This window comes from Phalacrocorax aristotelis, chromosome 6 (assembly GCF_949628215.1).
Source record: "Phalacrocorax aristotelis chromosome 6, bGulAri2.1, whole genome shotgun sequence".
Classification (NCBI taxonomy): Eukaryota; Metazoa; Chordata; class Aves; order Suliformes; family Phalacrocoracidae; genus Phalacrocorax; species Phalacrocorax aristotelis.
The window spans coordinates 53,022,001-53,040,721 of NC_134281.1; the positions used below are offsets into that span (position 1 = coordinate 53,022,001).

The window sequence follows — 18,721 nt, forward strand, 5'->3', positions numbered from 1 at the left end:
CGATACACCAGCTGGCCAAAAGGTGGGGGGAGTGCCAGGCTCCCTGTCTGCCTGGTGCTAACCAGCTGGCCCTGGGCACGCTTAGGAGCCTGCAGAGCCAAGCTGAAGGCAGGAGGCAGCGCGGGGGAGCTGGCTGGTTGCTGGACTTGGAGCTGGCAACCTTACCCGGCCCAGGAACTGTGTAATCCGTACGGCTGCAGCTGGGGATCTGAGGACTTGGCAAAGGGGGCAACCTGCCTGCCAGATTTATTTTGGTCTGTCAAGCAAGGTCACCAATTAATTCCTCTGGAGCATTTCAGTTTGGTTGCATCAGGATTTTCCAATGTGAAGCTGTAGCATTGTAGAGACTGATACCCAGCTTCACAGAGGAAAGTGAAAGACTTATATACAATGTAGGTGCTTATACTCCAGGCTGAAATTCTTAATACTCTCTTCTATCACCTTTAAACAGCAAAGTCTATTGGTGCCTAATTTTCACAAACCATGCAGCAATCCAGCATCGTAAAGAACAGCCTTGCCTCTGCTCAGAAGTGCTGGAAAAGCTGCGGGGCTCAGCCCCTTCTCACACATAAGACATGAAAACCCTCACAAAGGATGTTCTTCCCTCTGCACCCCTTAATCTCTTATCAGTGAGTCCCACAAAAGCACGGTATTTGTGATTATGCTCATTCAGTCATACAGCTGTGGTTCCCACCTATTTTCATGCAATGATTTAATGGGTTGAACAGTCACCTGAGTTGTAAGACTTCTTCCCCTCCCCACCATCCCCCAGCTGGGTTTCAGAAGGGGCAATGTAGCTGCCAGAACCTAGAAGATGATTTCAGGTATGGAAACCTGTTACCAGCAAGCCCAGGGCCCTGGGAAATGGGATGTGTATGATGACCTCTTCAGCATTTGCTATTGAATAACCTCAGTAGCTATCAGGCTGGAGGGGGGAAGATACCTTAGATCCCACCTAGAGTACTTAACTCTCCTTAATATATGGCATTTAGTACATCACTCTTGGGAGAAGATTGTGCTCTGGTTTCAGACACAGGAAAGTTAGGAGTGATAATACAGTGAACCGTAATATGAGAGGCAATGGGGGCACTATGACTCATGGTGTAGAAATGTCCAAGTTAGTATCATGCAGAAGTGGTATAGCCACATTTCACAGAGGTGAAACACCATTCAGAGATACCAATGTATCTGCATTGAGTCTGAAGTAACGTAGGCAGGTTAGTGTCACGGTGAGATAAGCATTTGACTGCCAGTTCTAGCCCCCGCCTGAGCCTGCATCCACCTCTTATGCCCATAGTGAAACTAATCTGTATATCATCCCCCAAGTCTCATGGTCTTGAACAGATCCTGAATATTAATAGTTTTGTTTTGACCACATAAGCAGGAATCTAAGTAAAAGTCTAGTATGTTACCTTATTCAGCCCAAATTCTTGACTCTATTTCTTTTGCTATAATTATCTTTTTATCAGCTGGCAAGAAAACAAAACATCAAAGCAGCTGTAGCTAGAGTAAATTCTCAACCACATAAGACACAGATATGACCACTATTAAACAAGGCACTTAAATATTGTTTCATATAATGTCTATAAAGAATGTTGAGTTACTTCTATTTGTGAAGGTTATGACAATACATGGAGGAAATAATGTAAAAGAATAATGGAGGTAGGTTTGAGGGGAGCTAGCCATAACATTGTGTGCATTTGTCACCACTTACTATATTTTGAAATTCATTTCATTACCAAGAAAGATTTTAAGAGTCGTGAAAATGCCCTGAAGCTTCAGAACGAAAAGAGACTGCGATCCATTTTCCCAGTGATACAAAACAAAGATGTGGCAAAAGCTTGAGGACTGTTATTTCAGCACCTTAGTTTAGCACTATATTTGTGACAGTGACCTTGCAGAATTCAGGCAGGACTCAGGGTTTGATGGTGCAAGTCTCCAAAGCACTCACAATTTACCTAAAGGCAAAATGCATCAAAAATGATGTAAAACGTGTCTATCCAGTAACAGGACCCAAGTTTACTTGGACTAACAGTATGCACAGCCTGATGAGCCCCAGTTAGCTGCTACTGTAAGGAATTAGATTTAATTTTGCCTTTATTATGCAGATGGCAATTGGAGTACTCCAGGATGATCCACAGAGGTCTTGGATGTTCAAACTCCTTCTGGGCCCTGAACTCCAACCTTGCCTAACACCAACAAGCCACCTTTACAGCAACTACAGTGTCACACACGGCCCTGGCCCTTAGCCTGTTTGTAATTATAGATGAATGAAAGATACGGCAGGAGGAGAGCACAGAGAGAAGAGAGATCACGTTTGTAAAGCTCCAATAGCTTCAGCAGGCTGATGTTTTAACATGGGGTGCAATGTGAATTTTGAAGCTGTCTGAATAGCTTCTAGATGGGGCACGGTGCGCAGCTGCAGGGCTGCCTGCTCCCCCTGGCAGCTGCCTGAAGGTGTGCTGTGATGCCCACGTTTGGCCTGCTGAGAGAAGCTGAACAAGCCAGTGGACACAGATAAATAGGGAAGGGAAACTGGGATGTCAGGAAGAAACAGGCTACAGATAATGAAGGGAAGTGCTGTGATCAGATCTATCTATATATAATTCCTGCTTCCTGAAACCCATTTGAAAGTAAACTTAATAATATTAGGACATACAAGTGTTCACTGTGAATTACAGCTAAGTGAACTGCAAGGGGAAAAAGAAGTAAACCCAGATATTTCTTGGTACATTAAAGTATTTTCAGGTACCAAAATAACAACCTTCTCACACTGATTAAAGGAAGAACCGTAAGTGCTATTTTCGTCCAGCTTTGGATTTTCTTAGTAAACTGTTCTCCCAGCTCTGCTTGCAATGTAATTACTGCCTATCCAGCAATAACAGAAATGAGAATGTCTTAGGCGATGTCTTTTCCCTCCAGAGACAATGTGAAATGGTGTTCAGAAAGGTACAGAATTGTAATGTACTTACAGGAAAAAAAACCCACATAGTAATCAAGTGTGGAGGTTAGAGGGAAAAAACCCACCCCAAACCTTGATTAGAATTTATATAAAACTGCCTGGAATGTATCCGACCTATAAATAAACCTAGAGGAAAAAAGATTTAAATCACTGTTAGTAAACAAAAAAGCCAGTAGATGGCGAGAGAGACCTTGCGATTCAACATAAAGCTCAGGCGGCCACTAATAGCTACTCTCTGCTGCAACCTTCTGTGCTGTCCCTGGTTTTAGCCTTAACTACTGTATTTGCTAGATTCCCGAGGTTTCTTATTCATCAGCTGCACTTAGATCCGCACAGTACATTTATTTTTAGGGACAACTAAAGTTCGTTTCATAACTCATTCAAACATGCTGAGTAAAAGCCTAGCTCTGTTGAGTTTAACCGTTGACTTCAGTGGGGTTAGAATTGTACACGTTTTTTTTTTTTTAATGTTCATGCTGCGGAGCAGGCATTTCATTTCCAGGAGGGGTCTGGTATTACTGGTTTTGTCCTTGCCTATCACGCCGCAGCTGCTTTCTCTGGAGCAGAATGACCATGCTTTCCTGAGAGTCACTGTGTCATTTAAAATTAGTGAATCAGAAGAGCCAGGTCTGATGGACAAAAGGTTTGCTGTCTTTGTCTAGGATACAAAAGGCTATGTCTCCAATAGCCTTTTGCCTATCCCACTGTAATAGCAGGCTCCAATTCTAGGCTTTTATGAATAATCCACTAAGGTTTAACCAAAGCTGACTGTGAACAAATTAAATACATTGTTTTGATTTTTTTCCAAATGTATAGTTATTTTACAGTTGGATGAATCTGAAAATGAAAACCTTCAACTTAGCAATAAAATATACTCATGTGGTTAGGAGATCTAGTGGAAAAATTTACTTTTCATCTCTAGAATCACTGAAGACCTTGCAAAAGACATACGGGACTATAAATTCATAAGCATTTCTGACTCCATCAGGTAGGCAAGTAGTCATATTCTTCTGATGCAGAAAATGAGGCACAGAAATCCCCAGCCTCATGCAAAACCACATTATGGAGCTGCAAAGGCAGGATTAGGACTCAAGCCTGGCCTATGCTTAGGCCTGCATCTTTTCTCTGACACTCATTTTTTTTAAACAATATTGGAGTACTGTAATTGCAAGGTCATGTTCCTTGATTACTACAGTAAAGTCCAGAGTTCATTAATTCATACCATTGAGAAGCACTAGGAATGAAAAGTAGAGTGCATAAAAGCTCAGACTGTGAAGTACACATTTGAATACTCGGTAGGCTATATAACTTTGGTTTGCTTTATAAGATAGGACAGGCATGATTTCCAAATGAGATTTAAATCTGGACTGCAGCTATCCTCTCAGAAGGGTTGGAAATGTCTATGTGGTGCATTAGAAACTCCAGAAGGGCTTTTTCACACTTGTACTGCTAATGCTCTTAATTCCTTTGGCAAAATGAGCTGGTTCTAAGTGTTTTGCTTTGCTGTGCCCACTGCCAACCTCAGGCTTTACTAACTTTCATTATATTTGTATTTCACAGCTGCAACATCAGCGGAGTCTTTCAGTCAGTCAAAGGCATTCAGCTGTCTCAGCAAGAGGGCACTAACAAACAGGAACTGGACAGAAATGAAAGCTGCCCCTTCGAAGTGGAAATAATAAGAGCTGTGTTTCACCGTGCCCTGTACAGACCAGTGAAAGGAGTGTGCCTGGGTTTTGCTAGTGACTGCTTTCCCCTCTGGCTGAGCCTGCACCGCGGCCAGGGCTGCATTACTGGTAGGGTGATGGTGAGTGAATTCCCTGGTCGTGCTCTGACGTTGTGGGGCATTTTCACCTTTCTTTCCTTCTGTCTGGGGCAGTGCATGAGCCAGGAGTTTCTTTAGGACTTTTGGGCTCAAGCTGTCGCATGCAGCATCTCGCTGTTGGGACATTTATTGCCTGTGAGCACCGCAGCCAGTGGAAAGCGCTAACAGAGGAGCTTCTGCTGGGGGAAAGGCATACGTGTGTGGTTTTTAGCATGGGCAGGCTATGCTTTTCCAGGCATGACTGGCAGAAAGAGACGTGTAGCTGTTCTGGTGGCTCCCTTTAATTGTGGTGATGGAGGTGCCTTCCCGTTGGTGCAGGATCCAAAGCGGGGCTTCAGCAGGGACAGGCCTGACCTGGCATGCTTACTGTTTTTAATGCTGTACAGTATGTATTATTACTATATATTGTAATTGAAGAATAAACTGATTTATGACTGCTGATCAGTATCAGCCTTCAAGTTTTTTTCAATGACTTTAACAATCTGTAAATTGTTTCTGGGAGAAGGCATTTGCCTTTATGAGCTGCTTGTATTTTTTGTACTGTACATCTCAGCTTGATCATTGTTAATTAGTGTCATGCTTCTGTGTATATGACTGTGTTTTACTGCGAGCAGCATTACTTCTCTTAGTAATGGCTCTTTGCTGTTACTAAATTCCGGTTCTAGTAGTTGTGCATGAAAGTCCATTTTTCTTCTCTCACTACATCTCTTCACTACCTTTGTTTTATCTGAAGTGGTTGACTGGCAAAAGTTTCTCTTTTGTAAACAAGCAGATTAAAGAGAAAGGTTGGATTAAAGATGACAGTCTGATCCCATGAAAGTCAATGGTGAATCTCCCATAAGCCACAGTGAAAACAATACCAGAAAGAGAAGGGCTCTCCAGGTGTGATAGTGTGATTTTAAAGGAAAGTGGAATGCAATGTTCTTCATCTCCCCTCTTGTTTGGGACTACCCTTTTTGCCGTGTAGCACTTCTGATGAGTTAGCAAAGCACAGCTTTGGTACAGGGAAACTGTGAATGCTTCATTACAAATAAAACCACAGTGCACGAACTCATGTTATTGGTCTTAGTTTGAACACCCTTGCATGAAAAAAACCTGTTGAATTGAGCACTGGCTATGCGCGTGTACACCCAGTACACATGAATGTTCTCAAATAGAACACATAGCCTAAACTAAGGTTGGGGGAAGGGAGAGAGAAAGGTAACCCCGTTTTGCCCTTTGTTAGGTTATACTCAGGAGAGAGGCTTAGGGGCAGAGGAAAACATGCTGGCCACAGGGTATGCAGCAGGCATCAAGGCTCAGCCCACTGAGCCCTGGTTGGAACAAACTCCTAATGACTTACTTTCTTCTGGAAGTAATGAAGTAAGTGCAGTCCACTGAGAAAAACTGGGTCCTTTCTAATTTCAAGTTGGTTGCAAGCTGGAACTTGAGAGAGAGTGAGAGGAGTACTATACGTTCTCATGTTTCTGCTCTTGAAATAAAAGCACTGAGAAATGTTATTCTGTAGTTGTTCAGCTATTTAGTCGTCAGTTGCCTTTCTGGTAGCTCAGATTTTAGTTAGAAATAAAAGTATTTTCTTTAATGACAGTTTCTTGACAGCATTTGGGTTCATCAGTACCTTGCCTAAGTTAAAAATACCTAAGGCTTCTCTTGAAAGAGCATGCCGGCTGCTATTGCCTGCTATGGAAAATGTATCAGGGCTCACTGCATGGCTGATTCGTGTACAAGGTGAAGAGATATGTGCTGTTGCTTGGGTTTGAAGGTGCCACCTATTCCTGGTTCCCTGGCCTGGGAGGGAATTGCCTTTCTACATAGGCTTAGTAAAAGCTAGCCGAGTCACACTTCACTGGTTAAACACAGTTTAACTGTCCTGTTTTTACTTTATTTTAGCTTTATGATGCTATTGATCTCATATTTTTCTATATATTACTTTTCTGGAGTATTTGGAATGCTACCTGATGTATTATTTTCCCTGAAGTTTCTGAAGGCATCATTTTCGTAGATATACAACAGGAGATGGTAAACTGGAAAAAAAAAAAATTTCCTATTCATACTTTTAGCTCATGAAGCAACAGCATATCCATTGAAATTTAAATGAAAATGGGGACTGTGTCACACACTATAGCTCTCTGGAAAGCTACAGTGGGAGTCTAGCAGTCCAATTCATTCCTTTGTAGAATGTACTAAGGCTAATGGTCTTGCTGGGAGTAAAATGTATTTTTTTGCAGAATGGTTCCAAGAACAGACTTCACTCTTTACCAGAAAACATAAAAGAAAACAAATGCTTACTGTGTCTTTAGTATGCTAAATATGAAATTCTTTGCACAATGGAATGTTAGCAGTAGCTGTAATCATGTTTTCCTTTCATCACCTAGTGAACATAATTTTAAGAGAGGACTGCTGTAATTATATTTCAGATAAAAGGAAGCAGAATTTCTGGATAATATTATAGTTGGTCTGATTGTTTTGTTGATAGGGAAAAATAAAGAGAGAGACCACATGAATACTTATTTAATGAACAACATATTTATTACCCAGCGCAGACTGTACATAATGCATTTGACTTAGGATGCAATGCAGTAGGCTTATTTTCTTCAAGCACATTTCTTAATATTTTACTACAGCTATTACGTTCCCTTCTTATCTGTCCAACTATTCAATTATTTGTATAGTATGTCTATAGCACAACACTAAAGCATTTAGCTTAACTACAGTCACCAGTGCAGGTACAATCAATGTCAGCATCCACAGACTCCACAACATCCTCACATGCAGATTTCTTATCACTGCTTCTCTGCCATTCCAGCAGGCTTACAGCAGTATCTGTCAGAAGAGTGAAGCCATTGTTAACTAACATCAAGCAAATTAACACATTTCAAGGAAATACTGTTTTGATGGCTGCCAACTCCCTCATCAAGTAAAGAATGAAATCCTGCCCCCACAACTGACATCTAACTGACTCATTGACTTGAAGCAGGGTTTTCATCCATGATATAATTACTATAATACTTCCCTAAAAACAAAACGAATAACATTTCACAAAGCACAAAGACAACGGGCAGGAGCCTGTAAAACTGCTGGAGGTAGCCACCTTCAAAGTAAGACCACCATGTACCAATACACATCAGCAATCTCTTTTTACGTTAGTGCTGCATATCACTGCATATTTAAGCTGACTATTTGTCGAAGTTCATTCTGAAGGATAAGCCCTTTGGAGAATTTTCAGAGGTTCATAAACTTCTAATTAAAGTTTCCCGTATATTGTGAAGTCTGGCAGAGCATTGTCAGTTGCAGTATTAACCTTACCACACTGCTTTATCAACAGCAGCTTGAATAAGCTGTATCCCTTAATGCTGAAATAATCTAAATGGAATAATGATATTCACCCTCCTAATAAATATTCTTAGCTAGTTGGAGGTTTATCATTGCACCTAGAAGACTCTTAGTATGTCCATTTAGATTTAGTTTGTATAATGAGAATGGGTAAAGCTTTAATAATTTTACCTCCATTTGTTTTGTCCCTGAGTTGGACAATACATTTATAACAAGCCATCTCTCATCACAGGGAAATCTGGAGAATGCTGTATGGGTTCAGGTTATATCAGTCACTTATCTCCTGAGATGCTAACACTCTCCTTGGCTAAATTACTGTCCAACCTGAAGCACAGGTTTGCATAATAAACTGGACAATACGTATTTCCCAGAAGGGTGCTGGAGACATTTTTTTAAAAATATATAATATTTTCAAGCTGTGAAATGAGAAATGCTATAAAATGTCTGGGTTCTGGTTTTTTATATACATTAATTCTTGTTATGCCTCTTACTCTTGCACACACTGTGGGTCTGATCACATTCATATCCATGTAGGTAACAGTTCTCTTGGCAAACGGGATCATGGCTGAGTAACTACAATCCCTATGGGTAGTGCTTGCGGCATGTTTGAAATGGGGACTTAAACCTGGAGTGATGTCTGATTCAGTCAAGATGCTAAGACTACCGTCTCACTGATTTGAGGACAACAGGGGAAATTCTGCATCCTTGTACTTCATTTTATCCTTGCTCCAGTGGTGACAGCGATGGGGTCCCTCTCTTTTAAAACAGCAGACTATCAGATCTGAGTTCTCATACAAAGAGCTGAGAAAGGTCTTTGTCCAGTGTATGCAAATAAATGTTCTCAGCTTGAGAAAGATAGGGATTTTGTTTCTGTTTCTTCTCCAAGTCATAAAACAAACAAAGAAAAAGAACAGGTTTTAAGGGCTGGCCTGATATTCCTATTGATCCTTAGACTGAGGAAAACCAATCATCTTGCTAAAAAACCACAAATGGCATCTTTTCCCTTCCTCCTCCTCCTCCTTCTCCTCCTCAGGATAAATAAATAAAAAAAGCCCTTGATTAGGAGTGCTGCTAGCAGTCTTCCCAGTCTCTGGTTCAGTAAATGAACCAGAGAAGCCTGCAGTTGCTGTAAAAGCAGCACTGACTGCGACAACTAAAATATCTTTTTTTTGTGATTTTCCTCTTTTCTCACACATTTTTGTGAGAGAATGAGACAGCTTTATTATCGCCTAATATTCTGAGGCAGTGAGTGGCCTGGGGTGATGACATTTCAGAGATACAGACTTGGACACACAAAAGAAATCTGTGAAACATGGATATGACAAGATTTTGGAAGGTGTTTGGTTTTTTTTGTTGGGGGTGGGTTTTTCTTTTTATAAAAGGATGCATCAATTCACATCTCAGGGAGCTGTCAGAAAACTATTAGCACTCTCTCTGTGCTACTTGTTGAATAGGCTGTTGTAGGTGGTTGGCTGTTACAGAAAGATACTCACTGCTTTTATGGGCTGATTCAGCACGTTAATAACATGAGCAAAGTGCAAAGTCCTACACAGATGTTGTTTAAAATCAGACATAAAATACTCTGTTCCTCTCCAGTATTACTCAACACAGGGATCCACTGGCTTCAGTGAAACTACACTGGATTATCCCAGCTAACAATGGATTTGGACTACAATGGTTAATACAGTGAACAGACCACTTCAGCTGATACTCCCTAATGGTAGGTTTCCCTCTCAGGTATTTATGTACTGTGTAGTTCATTAAAAGGTTTAGGAAGGAATGTACCAGAAGTATCTGTAGGTTCCAGGCTGGATTCTGCTGTCGTGTTTATATCGCTTTAGTGTAAACCTGTGTTAGACAATGCATTGTGTCCATGACAAATTGGTGTAAGTGAAAGGAGAAAAAGCCTCGGTATTTTTAAAAATCTGGGTCACGAGTGTGTGTGCATAAAATACCTTCAAAAACAAACCATTTTTTGGAACAATCTAGAGAACATTTCAGCAATGTGTTTTTTGCTGATGTATTGCACAGTGGTATAGCATGGCAGCCTAATCACAGCAGTCATGTCACACTACTTGACTGCCTTTCAATTGCCTTGCTTGCCCTGGTCTGCACAAAATTGCAGGCTGTAATGTGCATAAAAGGACTCAAGGACTCAGTGTTGCTTATCTCAACTTTATGGAGATCCTGAAAACGTGAAAAAAATTTTATTGATCACTGCTGCCCCTTTTACCACCTCAAATGTTTTTCTCAGATGATGCTACCTGCCATCATCTAAACTACCTTTTAGCTGGCCAGTACTGTCAGTGGTTACAACAAATATTAATGGGATTAAAAACAGCAGCTCAGGGAGGAGCCGGAGCAATACAGGTCTGTGCGCGGCTGTGCTATGTTTTGTTCTTTCGAGTGCTCTGACAGAGCTCCCACAGTACGAGACACAGAGGGAGAAAAATATCATACCTTTTGGGAAACAGTGGAAGCCAACCTTAACTGAAGTTTTTTCGATTGGAGTACAGTCTTTCATACATTTCAGTACTGGGTCAACAGAGTAGCACGTAGATTCCTCTCCATCAATAGTAGGATTTCGATTCAGCTTCACATAACTGCGCTGCAGCTTGCACCCTAAGAGGAAAAGGAAAGGTAGTTAGAATTGTAGAAATAAATCCCAATCGATCCTTGCAATAATAAAGGTCCATATTTTCTCTTCAGCTTTTATTAAAACACGGGTGCCTGACAAACCATTTTCACAGTAGCGAGGTTATCAAGATAGGATGATAATAAGTTGGGGTATAGAGGAAAGAGCCTGAAAAGGGAGCTATTTTTAAAATCTAATTGCACAATATAACCCAAATGGAATCATGTATACCCAGTTTTTAAGAACTACATAATACACAGAAAATAACCTCTCATGTCTGAAAGCTATTAAGAATAGATACTGCAAGCACAATGGCTACTTCATTGCATTAGGAAAAATGTCAAATGTAGTGAATGGATAAAAAAAAAAAAGACAGCATTTATATAATAACATCAAGGATAATTTTTGTATTGGATGATTTTTATAATGCTGCAATTATCTCACTAGAAAGGTATAATGTAACTTAACAGGATCCCAGCTATGACTCTGTTTCCTGACACACAGATAAGTACAACTCTGCTGCCACTGAAGTCAAGGAGAAAACAGCCATTAACTTCAATAAAGTTATCTCAGGTCCAAGGTAAATGGAGACCTACAGAACAAAACTGTATTGATGTTATGGTAGACCATCATTATTTTTCCAGCTATGTGTGAGAGTGATTTCTGATAACAGCAGTGGTGATGTGCCTGGGCTGGCCGATGGCCAGGGCATCGCTGCTGTTTCTGTGCCGCTGTACTGGACAGGCTGGAACTCCAGTGTCAACTCGAGACAAAGGGACTGTGACCTGTGGATGTGTCCCCGTGGGAGCAGGACACCCCAAAGCATTTGTGGCTGTGGATAAACCCATGCCAGAGCAGGTATGTCCTGAAGTGCCTGTGGCTGTTGTTATGTCTGCACGGCAGCAGGTATACCTCTAGAGGGAATGTGGCTCAAGGATAAGTCCATGCTGCATCAGGTACACCTTGAAGCATCACTGGCTGTGCATGAGGTCATCTTAGAGCACCTCAGAGCGTGTGGCCGTGGATAAGCCCATGATAAAGCAGGTACACCACTGAAGGGACTGAAGCCATGGGTGAGGCCATGTTGGAGCAGGTTTACTTCTGAAGGGACTGCGGCTGTGGGAAAGGCCACACTGGAGCAGGTGTATCTCTCAAGGCATGTGGCCCATGGAGAAGGCCACACTGGAACAGGCACACATCAAAGTGACTGTGGCTGTGGACTAGTCTATGCCACAGCAGATGTGCCCCTGGAGAGACTGTGGCTCATAGATAAGGCTCCACTTGGAGCAGGTACTCCTCTAAGGGACTGCAGTCTGTGGGTAAGTCCCAGCCAGAGCAGGGGCAAGGGCAGGAGTTCTTTGCAAAGTTAAACCCTTTGGTCTGGTCCACAGGGACCAGGTGGAGATTGTAATGAAGATAATGCTTAGTTGCATTAAACCACAGGCTGGGGTTAAACCATGACATAGAGGAAGCTCTTTTACTTTAGGAGTATTTCTAAATATTTCCCTGGGATTACTCCCTCAGATAGGGCCGAACAAAAATGAAATTTTTTGCATTCTGAAAATTCACATAAACTGAAGATATGACACTCATTCATAGCTTGCAACTTGTTTGATTAAATTAAGTCTGCAGACAACAGCTGAAACTGCTTTGATTCAGTGGTAAAAATCACACTGACTTCAGTGGGAGCAAAATTGAGCCTGATTTTACCTCTCAAAGAAAAAAGCTACTCAGTGTAAGAAATAAAACAAGAATCAATAATTTAACATTGAAGTGCACATGAGACAAAACTTTTGCTGTAGTGTGTATTCTCTATGTTCACAGGCACTGATTTAAACAGTCAGTGGTTAATAAAGTTAAAATGGATATATATTGCTATTGTCTTTTCTAAGTAAAAGATATCTGCTGCTTTAAAAAAAATATTTTCTAGCTATTGGCAGAGGAAAAGTGAAATTGTATTCTCCCCAAGCATAAATTATTTTCAGATCTACTCACCACCAGAGCAGGTTTCTTCTAGCAATACCCATGAATGAACAAAAGCAGAACAGCTGTGTGCCAGCTTATGATTTGGCATTAGGAGTTCATTGTGCTTTTCTCTGTCATTATTTCCACAGACTCCACAGGTCTTTCCTCTCATCCATGAAGCAACGGTAACCTATAAAATAGCACATCTTTGTGTAGTGAATACTGAATTGTTGGTCTGGTACATTGCCAAGGTACTAAAAAGGAAGTGGTAACCTTGAAAGTAAGCCCAATACCTTAAGGATAACACCATCAAAAGTCACATTCTTCAGTCCGTGTGTTGGAGCTTCCACGATAACAGTTGCTCCATTTTTATAAATTTTAACATCGCCTGTAAAAAGGCAGTAAATCATAAGGTGATCTGCTTAATTTCAAATCAATGGAGAAATTGAGTAACACAAAATACACCATAAAGCATTTTCCTTCATAATGATAATTTTGCTGCTACAGTGGACTTTTTGGGTTTTTTTGTGTGTGGAGAGAGGAGGCAAAAATAGAAGAAATTATGTCTTCATTTGTAAAAATATTCTACTGCTGTTCCCTGTAGTTGGAACTGACTTTTGTCTCCAGTCTGCTAAGTCTCAAAATGATAATGACACTGGTGCTGCTCCAGCTAAATATCTGAACCAAAGCATCTAGCTGTAACTATAACAAGCACTTTTTTCTAAACAATCACCAGCCTGGACGTACCATATATATAAGAAACGGCTTTATTTACCTTCCAGTTATGCTGGGGGAAAGTAAGAGTGTATATACTAGAGGAAACAGGAATGTAAGTCAATACAACTCTTAAGAAAGTAAAGTCTTTAGTTATTTTTTTTAATTAATCACACTTATGTTTTCTTTACATTGAGATTTTTCTGTGGAGTTTATAAAAACATCTTGAAGAGCTATAGTTTCCAGGTCAGTCCTGGAAAAGTGGGTTTCGCAGTTTACCTTTTTCATACTCGGAAACTCCACTGTGTGATAGAATTGGTTCTTCATTACATGCCACAAGGAGAGATGAAGTTGCAGTAGGACAGATTGTGATGTTCCTTCAGAAAAAGAAAAAAAAAAAGAAGAAACTAGTGGTTAATTTGAAATGTGAAAAGTAGAGATATTTGTCACCAAAGCTAGCAGAGAAACAATTTGAATATCTGAATTTTGAATGAATGAATGAGTTGTTTTCTTTCCAAATAGCAAAATTCATTGGGATGTCAAGTGTTGAGATGCAACCTTTAAAGAAAAGACAGTGTGGGGACTTAATGAGCAGGTTATCAGATAATGGTGGCTGTGAAATTGAAGACAAGAGCGACTAAACCAAAGAGGCTAAGATGAGGATTCCTTCTGGAAATCTGTCTTTCCTCAAATAACTGATTGCAAACCAGTTTCACTTAGGAACTAGACATCTCCCACGCCCAGACTAATTCCCTGAAACACTATACCTAATATCTGAGTCCTCAGAATAAACCACACTTACGCTGAGGTTGTGTTTATGTGAACCTCTCTTGAGAAAGACTGAGGATCAACCTTTCTTGTAGTAATGATGAATTTTGGGTGTTCAGTACAGTCTTGGGCCAATATCAGGTTGCAGCTTTTATTGAAAGAATATGTAAGGCTCACGCGATCAAATGTTTTGAAATCTCCCTCACTGACTTCACATGTGGCTGCAAAACAAAACCAGAAAAGAAATGGCAGATGTGACAATGGCGTGGACGCTGCTGCAGGGTATTGAAGGCCACCTCTGTGAGATCGAACTACCCAGCAAACAGGAAAGAAACTTCAACACCTCTTTGGCAGAAGCTTTCAATGCTGCCAGAGTCTGTAAGGACAGGATAGCACTACAGAATAACTACCAGATACAGACATATGAGTACTGATTTTGACTACATGCTAAACACAGATGTCAAGCTGACGTGGACTAAAATGTACCAAACTCTTGAGAAACTAAAAATAGTAACCAGGATAAAAAGAATTCATATTTCCCACAGAAGTGCTAGGCACCAACAAGCTAAGACTCACATGACTCCATTTTGAAGAAAATAAACAGGACAGAAAATATATGATCTGTCTTGTACCCATCATCTGATGCATCTCATTGCAGAGACGGCACCCTCCTGGAAGGGGCAAAAGACAACCCCTAGGACTTGCAGACAGGACTGATTCCAGAACTCTGAATATTTACATCAGTTTGAAGTATTATCGTAAACCTGCCAACAAACATGCTCCTAAGCGAAGGAAGGAGCTGTTGAGAAAGCATGGTTAGAGATGTTATGCTTCCCTAATAAGACCACTGCAGGGAAAGGCAAGGCCCAGTCATGGCAGAGGAAGGATCTACAAACATTGCTTATTCATGAGACAAGCATATAAGTAATATTTACATTGATCTTCTTGTGCTATTTGTGAAGCTATTTCAGGAAATATATTCCAGGCAGTGATATCTTGGGTCTCGTAAGTTGGAGATGGGCCTAAGGGCAGAGTGAATGGCATTCGGAGTGCCTGATAGTAAAGTGTTACCTGAAAAAGCAGAATGAAAATACATTAAGATAAATTGACGCGTATTGCCGAAGATATGACTGCTAACAAAAAAAAAACTCTTATCTGGAAAAAAAGATATCTTGAAGATGCATTTATACAATTGCAGTTGTCTTTGTCTCTCCAGGATGCACCCAAACCTTAAGCTTTTGTGAGGAATCATTGTCTTCTCTTCTAGTCACACTTCTTGACTTTTTGAGAAATTGTTAAGGACGTTGGAAAGTAACTGACATAGATGAAGTTTAAGTGATAATTAAGTGACTCCTTAAAAAATAAGGTAACAAGTTAAGTAACTGTGTAAGTTGTTGGATGTGTCTGGAAAAGTGACCAGCACCCATTACAGGCTGAAAACTGGCATGAAGAGCATTGGTGTAAGATCCCTCACTGCTGCTTCAAATTACATTTACCAAGAGAATCAAATTAATACCTAGTGTGTCTACTTCTTCATTATCATTTATTAAAGATTCTGCAATACTGAGCATCATGGAAGGTTAAATCACGCTAATTTCTCTGTGTATGAATAGCTAGCTGTTATTAATTTGCCAGAGATCCATAGGGGAAGTTTTTCAAAGTGGTGTATAGGGATTTGGTGGACAAGGACCAATTAATCAGTGGGAATCTGCAGATCCTGCCTGTGCAAGCTGCTCTGAGAGTGTAACTAACGGCTCCAGTTTGGTTACGGAGGAGTTGTATTTGTGGTTGTCGTAACTTGCTCAGACCTGTCTCATCAAGCACGGTTACTGCAGGTGTGGAACTTGAGTGCCAACACGGGTAGATGCTGTACATGGTTGCAACGGATGACGAGGTGATCTCAAGGCCTCCTTTATCTGACACCCCTATACATCCCACAGAACTAGTCACCCTGGGTAAAATGAATAAAGGTGTGAGTGCAGAGCAGTCATACTTGAGATAATTTGGGCCTAACTGCAGTTCTCAGCGTGGAAATAAGGTGTTTGACTACAGAGTCTGATTTTCAACTTATCACTACGTTGCACCAGAGCAGCACAAAATCAGGAGTACTCCTGTGTGTATTTCAAAACCCATGTAATGTAGTCAGGTGTATAGCAGCTTCTCTAAAAGGGAATGTTTTGTTTTTTATTCTTTACATTAAGTATCAAAATGCTATTAGTTGAAAACATATTAAAGGTAAGGAAAAGGAAAATAAAAATTGACACATACCCCAGGAGCTTTAATTACTGTATCAATTGTTCGTGCAGATGTTGCAGCTGCCCTTACTATAAATTCATGAGATGGATTTCTCTGATGTGCTTCTGAGAAGCCCAATATGAATGCTGCACCAGGAATGTATTGCATGAATCTAGAGATAAAGAAGATGTAACTCAGGTACATGAGCAAAAGCAGACATGGGAGGCTGAGGACTACTGGCAGTTCTGAAAAATCAGAGAAACAATGGAAGAACTGAAAAGTCAAAGAAAGAATACTTTGAGTCAAATGAAATAGGTGATTTTATCCAGAGAAAACACACTGGTTTTACTTTGCTCACTGACTAGAAGAACATTTCAAAACAAAAAGGCATTTTGAACTGAAATATCAAATAATTTTATATGAAAAATGTAAAGTTTTTTAATATTTGGGACATATATTTTAATATGAAACTTGTGGAGAAATTAGAACAGATTCACACAACACTTTTGTGCCATTGAACTTGTGCTTTCCAACCAAAAAAAGAGCCCCAAACATGTTTGGGTTGAAAAGTTTCATCCAATTTATTCAGTGTCTTTATAAAGCCAGCTAGTGTAAGAAAGGTAAAATGACAGCTTAGGAAAGAGTGAATTACGTACGCTGTGCTTGTCTTTTTTATCCAGGATGGAAGGTTTCCCCATTGCACCTTCAGCTGCACAGCCGGCTTCCTTGCCAGTTGGCCCGTGGTAGCCACGGCTGCTATCCTGTAGTCCTGGCACTCCTTGCCCCATCTCAGCCTAGCCTTTACAAACAGGGAAACAGCCATCCAACTTTCAGAAAAGAATCACAGAACCACCCTTGATGATTTCAAAATATAAGTTTTTCCTAATTCCCCAAACTTCACATTGATCCTTAATGTTTCCAAGTCTTTCTTTTGCTCTAAATAGGCTCACAGAGAAATTTTGACTACATTCAGAAAAAGCTGAGACATAATAGAAAAAGAGTTGCAGAACTACATGTACATGTTCTTGTCTCAAAGCAGACTTGGGCACTTTAGGTTTGCCATAATTCCCTGAGATTTCCTTAGACCTGGTAACTTCATATACATTTTTCTAGAAGATGACTGTACTGTAATTTCTATTAGCCTTCCCCAATACCTCTTGATTTGAACCCCACCCCACTTTCTTCAACACTGAAATATCATGCTCACTTTGTTAACTGCAGCTGCAAAAAGCAGAGGTTTGTAAATTGTTACGCAAAGACCTCTTGCATTAAGAGGTACACGGGAAGCACAGCACAGGGAGACACGAAAAAGAAAAGGAAAGACCTGGTCCTCCGTTTATGATGCTCTCTCTACCCAACTTTACTTTTTCCATCTCTTCATGTAAATCCTAAGAAGTACAACATTTCAAATTTGAGCTAGAAGTCTTCTGAAATGAATTACATAGAGAAAACCAGCCAGATTCTCAGACAAGCAGACTCATAGTAGAGCAAATAATATATAGGTAATAATAAGGCGGTTCATTTTTCAAACATTTTTTATACCTCTTGTGGTCATATTTTGATGTATCTTGAAAGTCAATATCTTTTTTTGCCAGATTTTGAAGTGGTTGATTTTTAACAGTTTTTGGTTTTAATTCAAAAGAATGGTGAAAGATAGGAACATTTTCTGAAATTTCACAAATTTTGTGAAACATTTAAAAACATGTATGTTTTTCCTGTATTGGTTCTTCTAATCAGCAGGTGCTCTGTGCTTATTTAAAAAACTCTGGCCTTGTTAGATGACTTGCTGGGGAAAGCTGCCTGTGTGCTTACCTGGGCTTTCAGAGGCAGTATTACAGCATCAGCACACGCTTTCCAATTGGTTTCAGCCAGCTGAACCACAACTAGTTGCACATCAACTTTGGCAGCATCAGAACGAGCATATGTTGTAGCTTGATAACCTTGATTTCTGTTGTCACTCCTTACTGCCTGTGCCACAATCGTAATGCCAGGTGGAATTACGTCTCCCAGGAAGTTGCGCTGAAAAACAACCCCCAACCATCTGTGCTTAAGTATTTCTGTGTATTCACTGGAGAGCCTACAGTCCAGTTTATGTGCGCTGAGAGCAGGAAGCAGCCATTGTCCTTCATCAGTTTAGTTTGTGGTATGTATTTCTATATCCCCAATATTTAAGAATAAATTTAGTTAAAATCTTGATTATTTCCTTACCTCCAGGAATTTTCAAAGTTGTGACTGTTTTGATGTGGACCCAAGACCCTTCCAAACTATCTTTATGCACTGAGTAAGA

General features: G+C 40.4%; 1 protein-coding gene across 3 annotated transcripts in view; it reads right to left on the bottom strand.

Annotated features, from left to right (window-relative positions):
- Positions 1–7,288: 7,288 nt before the first annotated feature.
- Positions 7,289–18,721, bottom strand: part of LOC142059292 (vitellogenin-1-like) — a 44,076-nt gene continuing 32,643 nt past the window's right edge. For all 3 annotated transcript variants that reach the window (XM_075097988.1, XM_075097987.1, XM_075097985.1), the window contains 10 exons: positions 18,247–18,453; positions 17,091–17,233; positions 16,468–16,606; positions 15,135–15,270; positions 14,234–14,420; positions 13,711–13,808; positions 13,011–13,105; positions 12,748–12,907; positions 10,578–10,739; positions 7,289–7,607 (listed from right to left, as the gene is read on the bottom strand). In XM_075097988.1, the coding sequence (XP_074954089.1) occupies positions 7,489–7,607; positions 10,578–10,739; positions 12,748–12,907; positions 13,011–13,105; positions 13,711–13,808; positions 14,234–14,420; positions 15,135–15,270; positions 16,468–16,606; positions 17,091–17,233; positions 18,247–18,453 (1,446 nt within the window). In that variant the 3' untranslated portion in view covers positions 7,289–7,488. The remainder of the gene's footprint in view (positions 7,608–10,577; positions 10,740–12,747; positions 12,908–13,010; positions 13,106–13,710; positions 13,809–14,233; positions 14,421–15,134; positions 15,271–16,467; positions 16,607–17,090; positions 17,234–18,246; positions 18,454–18,721) is intronic.